Below are 7,426 nucleotides of genomic sequence, written 5' to 3'. Positions count from 1 at the left end.
CAAATTAAAGTTATATTCTATCATGTTTCTCCTAAAATACACAGCATTTTTTCCTCTGTGATTAGCTTTATTTTCTCTCCTTTCTCTGTCTGTTCTCTAGATTTTTAATATCTTGCTCTTGTTGGATCAAACCTATGGTAGGTAACCAAGCTAATAGTTTTTCAGGGGTAAAACTCAGTCCTCCAAGCCAAAATTTTCACACTATAAATACCTCTCAAAAATATTGAGGTGAAATAAAAATCTTTTTAATTGATCTAATCCACTGATTTATTCTGTGTAAACTCCCTCCATTCGTAAAACATGTTAATAAGTGCAATAAACATTTGAAGGGGCAAGACAAATTTAAAAAAGAGAGAATGGACAAGAGTCTCTGTATAAACCTAGTGATTTATAGGTCCTGATATTTTTCAGTAATGTCACTGCTATTTTGAGGTTAAAACTGAATTATATAAGGTAAAACATTAAAGAAATTTTAGCATGCTTTAACCCTCACCCACAAACTGCCCAGATCACGCCTACCATATTCTTGATTACTTTAGACTCTTATTTTCAGACATAGGGCTTGGTCTCTGGTCCTTTTTTAAAATTTAGCAGGTTAGTTTCATTTTATTTAATCTGAGTGAATTCATGCCTATGGATTTTATAGTGATAATAAAATGGCTTCAGTTCTTCAAGGGATATTTACTATGGACCATAGGTACACACACACACACACAAATCTGCTTTCTTTTTTTGTACAGATTTTTGCAGTGAAGCAGCAATTATTTTTAAAAAACAATAAAATTGTTCTCTTTAATTATTTTATAAAGAAAATTGTTGCATTTACAACCACAGTATGTGACTACGTTATTTGTAAATTTTCTCAGTGTTTGTAATGAGAAAAAGAACTGATGCCGAATTTTGCCCCAAAAGGCGAAAATAAGCTGCCCAGAGACTGGATTTGAGGTCTATAGGCAGGAGGTATTTATTGGCAACGCGTTGGAGAAATCACTAAATGGATTTCCGAATTGTGTACAGCAAAAGCAGGTTTTTATACAATTTTGAAAAAGGATTACATCATTATTACATGCATATTCATAGGTAGGCAGGAGTACAGTCGGAGTCTTCCAGGAATTCTTGGTCTTCCTTCGTTAAATTTTAAGCTTTTCCTAATTTGGGCAGTTTCCTGTTATTCTTGGCATGTTTTTCCATGGCTTGGCAGAAGTTATTGTTGTAGTTGGCTTGATTCTATGGCTTGGCAGGTCACTTTAACTTATTGGCTTCCATTTCTGCTTTTTCTTCAAATATTCTAATTCCAATGTTTCCTCTTCAAATATTCTAATTCCAAAGTTTCTTCTGTGTGTGTGTTTTGGTTAACTTATCTAGATATATGATCAAAGTTAGGGCTCCCTAACAGTGTATTTTAGGTTATTTATTAACTTCTGCGATTCCCTTGATATACTTTTAAGTTTCTTTTAATTCTTTTATTTCTCAAAAACTTATTGTTCAATATAATGAATGGCTTCATTCCCCCCTTTTCTTATAACTTACGAATTCTTTCGTCAAATTCTAATCCTATAGGGCGCTGATACGCTCGTACCATAGCCCAAATCATTTGGGTCCTTCTCATTATGATTCTTAGTCTCCACCACATACAAATATTTGTGAGAGTTAATAGTAACAAAATTACAATTACTATTAGCATTGGGTGTACCAGGTAGTTGAAGACTTGTGTAGCTGTTGGGGAGTATCCTGTAAAGATATCCCACCAATGATGCTGGCCTACTTGTTCCACTTCGGTCAGGATATTCTTTATTTTTTCCGAATTATGTTCTACCTGCCATACCATTCGTTTAGTCGTTTGATTCACCTTTTGCACCAATTTCTTTACTTTAGGATGTGCGAGCATTGCTTTAAGAACTTTGACGTCCATCCCTATTTGTAATTTCGGTATCTCTTGATAGAGGTTAAAATCTGCGTTAATTAGCTGTTGAGTAGTTATTGGGACAGTATAATGAAAATCACAACCTACTATCTTGGTGAAGTTGCATACACAGAAGTTAGTATTGTTAGTCTCCTTTTGGCAATTATCTATAGTGATATTGTCACAAGCTGTCCTTACGCAAGCGCACCCATTCCCTATATAGTAAACTTGTGATTGTGTTTTATTATGCGGAAGCATTTCAAATGTACATACACTATTTTCAGCATCTAAGCATAAATCTTCCGCTTCTACTACAGCGTTTTCGCAGACATAGCCTAATTGTCCTCTAGGAATGCATGCTTCTGTGCTAACCGATTGCCACCTATTTTTGGTATTATCATAACTGGCCCAGACATTATGGTCTATTGGCCTGACAATGACATTTTGATGTATTGTCCCAAGAGTGAGGATAGGAAAGATAGCCCTTTCCTCTGCTGCACTAATGGTGAGGACATAGGCTTCAATGTGTTCTTGTTGAGGCTCATAAGTGAAATTTACTAATTGCCACCAGGCTTGGTGGTCCTTTTCAAATTGTGTAGTATGATTGTCCTTTAATATTGTTTCTCTTATCTCTTGAGGTAATATACCTGATGTTCCTTCTCTCATTATTCCTGCCGCTACTGATTGTACCCATTGTTGCGTCTGAGGGCATTGGATAGCTAGTGCAATTTCTTTGCTAAGTTCCCCTGTATAGTCAGCAAACTTTGCGAGATCCTCTGCAGTGTTGTTTGCTACCATGGTTAGCAATTTTACTACTAGCGATTGTGTTTCTGCTAATGTGATCATGGATGAACTGAGAGGCATTTTAAGCTTCCCCAAGTTCGAGGTGACAGTGCTCAATTTGTTTACTAACACCTCTTGATCTATCGTGTTTAATATACCAAATCCGGTGCCAATCCACCCACTTATATCTCTTTGTGCTCTTCTGTGATGAGACCTTGTTGCTAACCATGCATTCCATCCCTTAAGGCTTTGCTGTATAAATGGTTGGCAATCCTTCTGCAAATATGTAATATCGGTGTGGATGTTCATCTGTACCTTTTTCAGGGAATAAGTGGGGTCCAACAATAATTTTTGTTCATTAGATTTTCTTATCACCTGAGGCCCTATAAAGGTTAGGTTATGTACTGCTATACATTCCACCAGTGGAGTGGTTTCTTGGGGCAAGTCTAGACCTGGGTACAATGGGATCACGTCCTCTGGTAATGCCACCTTATATCCGACAGCACGCTTAGGGAAGCCAGAACCCAGTTCCAGAGTTTTCAACTCTCTTTCACAGGTGAAGGTCATCGAGTGATCCACTCTAAATGCCATCTCACACTGTGCTTTCCCTTCCTCAGGACCACTAGATGCTACAATCTTTCCTGCAGAAAAGAGAAGAGGGTGAAGGTCAAGGGTTATGTTTTGAGGATGTAGTTCCCCAAGCGGATCTTCTGTATAAGTTACTGAGTCTCGGGGTTGTGATCCGGGTGGATCTTCCCTGAAGTCACTCCACTGACATGAAATTGGGCCCTTTTGCTGAGTCCAGACGGTGGGCTTGCCCATTTTCACTGGACTAAAAGTAATTAGGTTATGTTCAGAGGCTGCCATCAAGGGATGAATTGTTAATACTAGCCGCCTTGTTTTTCCTTCTACTAGGTCAAGTTCTCGACACCCAATTTGGATTAGGTCTCCTTTGTATGCTACCAAGGCGGGCTGATTCCACGTTTTACTTGCGTATGGCTGATTGTTACGTAAGGCATAAACCTCAAAATAGGATCCCTTCGGTTCCGTTTCCATCTCCGGGTGGATACACTGGTGTGCATTAGACCATGGGTCTATTGGGGCAGAGTCTTGGGGAAGAACTATACTTATCGAGAGTCCAATGATCAGGGTTGTGAAGGTCTGAGGTGGAGTCAGGATCATGATGTCTGTTCCTCTTGTTTATTCTCCGGAGCCTTCTTGACCCGAGAGTAATGGATCCACGTGGGTCGCTCCTTGATCCGAACTGCGGTGAAGGTAGTCAGCAGCACTTGGAAAGGTCCCTCCCACTTCTCTTGTAGGGGTTTTCCTAAAAGATTCTTAACATACACCCAATCACCGGGATTAAACGGATGCAATTTGCAATCAGGTTGTTTAGGTTGGTGCTCTATCACCACAGCAGCATTCTTATCGAACTGTTTCCCCACCGTTATTACATAATCATAAATGTACTGGTTACCGATTTGGTCTATAGCGTCCCCATTTACAATTTGCATAGCATAAGGTCTACCATACAAAATTTCAAATGGACTTAACTTTTCTTTTGATCTTGGTTTGACTCTCAGCCTAAGCAGAGCAATAGGCAAAGCTTGATACCACTGCAAATTAGTCTCCTGGCATATTTTGGCAATTTGCTGTTTGATGAGATGATTCATCTTTTCCACTTGCCCACTGGCCTGTGGACGGTAAGGCGTGTGTAATTGCCATTTGATTTGTAATGCTTTGCTTATTGCTCTTACCACTTTTGCACAGAAATGTGTACCCCTATCCGAAGAAATGCTCTTCGGTACTCCAAACCGTGGAATAATTTCATTCAACAGTACTTTAGTTACTTCCCTTTCCTTATTTGTCCTACAAGGGAATGCTTCAGGCCACCCAGAAAATGTATCAGTTAATACCAACAAATACCGAAACCCCCCTTTTCTTGGGAGTTCAGAAAAATCAATTTGCCATACTTCACCTGGGAATTTACCTCGATTGATGGCTCCTTGGTGTACCTTGGTTCCCGTATTTGGGTTGTTTTTCAGACACCGCTCGCACTGGGATGTAACGTGCTTTACAGTAGTAAATAATTTCGGTCCTGCTATCCTGGCTTGCAAATATTGGTAAAGCGGATCTAGACCCCAATGGGCCTTTTCATGCTCCGTCTTTACAATCTGCCACATTAGGTTCCCTGGTATTATCAACTGTCCTGTCTCCAATTGTCCCCATCCACTGTCTAACAGTTTACCTTTATTCCTTTGAATCCATCTATGATCTGATTCCTGATAATTTGGTTGGAGGTTTACTTCCAGCTCTCCTGGTATTAGAGCTGTTATATTTACCTCTCCGGTCCTTGCAGCAGCTAATTTAGCTTCTGCATCTGCCTTTCTATTCCCAACTTCTGGAGTAGTGTTACCTTTTAGGTGTCCTTTACAATGCATTATGGCCACTTGTGCTGGGAGTTGGACTGCTTCTAGCAATCGTAGGATTTCCTCTGCATGTTTGACTGTTTTCCCTTGAGTAGTCAACAGTCCTCTTTCTTTCCAGATGGCTCCATGTGCGTGCACAACAGAAAAGGCATATTTAGAGTCCGTCCAAATATTTATTCGCATGTTCTCTGCCAATTCCAGAGCTCGGGTCAGAGCTATCAATTCTGCCTTCTGGGCTGAGGTCCCTGCAGGCAAAGGGTTTGACTCGATTACCTTTTCTGTGGTAGTTACTGCATAACCAGCCATTCTTACTCCTTGTTTTACGAAGCTGCTACCATCCGAGAACCAGTCATCTGCATCTTCGAATGGCTCTTCTTTGAGATCCGGGCGACTGGAGTAAACGGCTTCGATTGTTTCCAGGCAATCGTGCTCGATGGGTTCTGCTGAAGTCTTCCCTTCTAGGAATGAAGCTGGGTTCACAACGTTAGTTACCTGGATAGTAACATCATCTGACTCAGCCAAGATAGCTTGGTACTTTAGGAATCTGGAAGGTGACAGCCAGTGATTTCCTTTCTGCTCTAACACAGCAGACACAGTGTGAGCTACTAACACAGTCATTTTCTGGCCCAAAGTGAGCTTTCTGGCTTCTTCAATGTTGATTATCACTGCGGCTACTGCTCTTAGACAGCCAGGCCATCCTTTACTCACTTCATCCAACTGTTTGGAGAAGTAGGCCACAGCCCTTTTGTGTGGTCCTAACTGTTGTGCTAGGACTCCTAGGGCCATTCCCTGTCGCTCATGAGAAAACAGCCAGAATGGTTTTGTCACGTCTGGAAGACCCAAGGCTGGTGCTCTCATGAGTTCCTGTTTCAGTCTCTTATAGGCTCCCTTTGCCTCGGGAGTCCAAACTAGAACACCCTTACTTTCCTTTAGTAAGTCATAGAGTGGTTTGGCGAGTATCCCGTATTGATAGATCCATAGCCGACACCAACCGGTCATCCCCAGGAAGGCACGCAAATCTCTTACCGTCTCTGGTCTAGGCATTTGGCAGATGGCTTCTTTCCTGGCTGCTCCCAGGGATCGCTGTCCTCTGGAAACTTCATATCCCAGATACACCACCTCTTCTTGTACCAGCTGTGCTTTCTGTTGAGAAACTCGATATCCATTTAAACCCAGAAAGTTTAACAGGGAAATAGTCCATTCAATGCATTCTTCTTCTGTTTCTGTTGCTATTAGGAGGTCATCTACATATTGCAAAAGAGTACCATCTCCCAGCGGCCTTTCCCATTGTTCTAGTTCTTTGGCCAGTTGATTCCCAAAAATTGTAGGGCTGTTTTTGTACCCTTGTGGCAACACCGTCCAGGTGAGTTGGGTTTTTCTTCCCCTATCTACAGATTCCCATTCAAATGCAAAGATCTTTTGGCTCTCTGGAGCTAAAGGAAGGCAGAAGAATGCGTCTTTTAAATCTAACACTGTGAACCATGTCAAATTATCTTTTAATTTAGTTAAGAGTGTGTAAGGGTTAGCAACTACTGGATGTAGTGTCTTGGTTATTTCATTTACTGCCCTCAGGTCTTGGACCAATCTATAAGTTCCATTAGGTTTCTTTACTGGCAGGATTGGGGTGTTAAAATCCGATTCACATTCTATCAATAACCCCAATTCTAAAAACCTTGTGATTATGGGCTCAATTCCCTTTCTATCTTCTAACCTCAGTGGGTATTGTTTCCTACTTACCGGCCTTGCTCCAGGTATAAGTTCAATAATAATAGGTGTTGCTTGTTGTGATTTCCCAGGTATATCAGTAGCCCATACTAATGGATATGTTTCACTCAGGATACGCTCAATATTGTGACTTTCAGGCTTCGGTTCTATACAACTGATTGTTAGGCTTAGGGCTGTAATCAGTTGCTCTTCCCTTACTTGAAATTCCAATTTGTCTTTGTTGAATTTTATTACGGCTCCCAAGTTCTCCAGTAAGTCTCTTCCCAATAGAGGCTTTGGTGAATTTGGTAAATACAGAAACTGGTGAATCCCCATTTGTTTCCCAATTTTGTATTTGATAGGTCTCAAAAAATAAGCTTTTTCTGGTTGGCCTGTTGCTCCCACAACTTGTACAAATTCATCACTCTTAGGTACCAATTCTTGATTTAAAACCGAAAATGTTGCTCCTGTATCAATCAAAAAATCCAATTCCTTTTTACCTTCCCCTAGCTCCATTTTAACCAGTGGGTCTGCTAGGGTACGGCCCACCGGTCCCCCTCATTCACTGCCCTGATGTGCGATAGCAGTAGTGCCCATTGATCTTTCT

The 7,426-nt window shown here is 40.9% G+C and overlaps 1 protein-coding gene across 1 annotated transcript; it reads right to left on the bottom strand.

Moving 5' to 3' along the window:
• Positions 1-3,864: 3,864 nt before the first annotated feature.
• On the bottom strand, positions 3,865-7,335 carry LOC118685496 (uncharacterized). The gene has a single exon (XM_036381053.1). The coding sequence runs from the start codon at positions 7,333-7,335 to the stop codon at positions 3,865-3,867; it is 3,471 nt and encodes a 1,156-aa protein (XP_036236946.1).
• Between the last annotated feature and the right edge of the window lie 91 nt (positions 7,336-7,426).

Source organism: Molothrus ater, chromosome 2 (genome assembly GCF_012460135.2).
Source record: "Molothrus ater isolate BHLD 08-10-18 breed brown headed cowbird chromosome 2, BPBGC_Mater_1.1, whole genome shotgun sequence".
Lineage (NCBI taxonomy): Eukaryota > Metazoa > Chordata > Aves > Passeriformes > Icteridae > Molothrus > Molothrus ater.
Note: the sequence above shows the minus strand (reverse complement) of the source record. Positions and strands in the feature narration are given on the sequence as shown.

Bases quoted from the DNA above. Each gene is read 5' to 3' on its own strand.
- LOC118685496 (XM_036381053.1), bottom strand. From the start codon at position 7,335: ATGGAGCTAGGGGAAGGTAAAAAGGAATTGGATTTTTTGATTGATACA.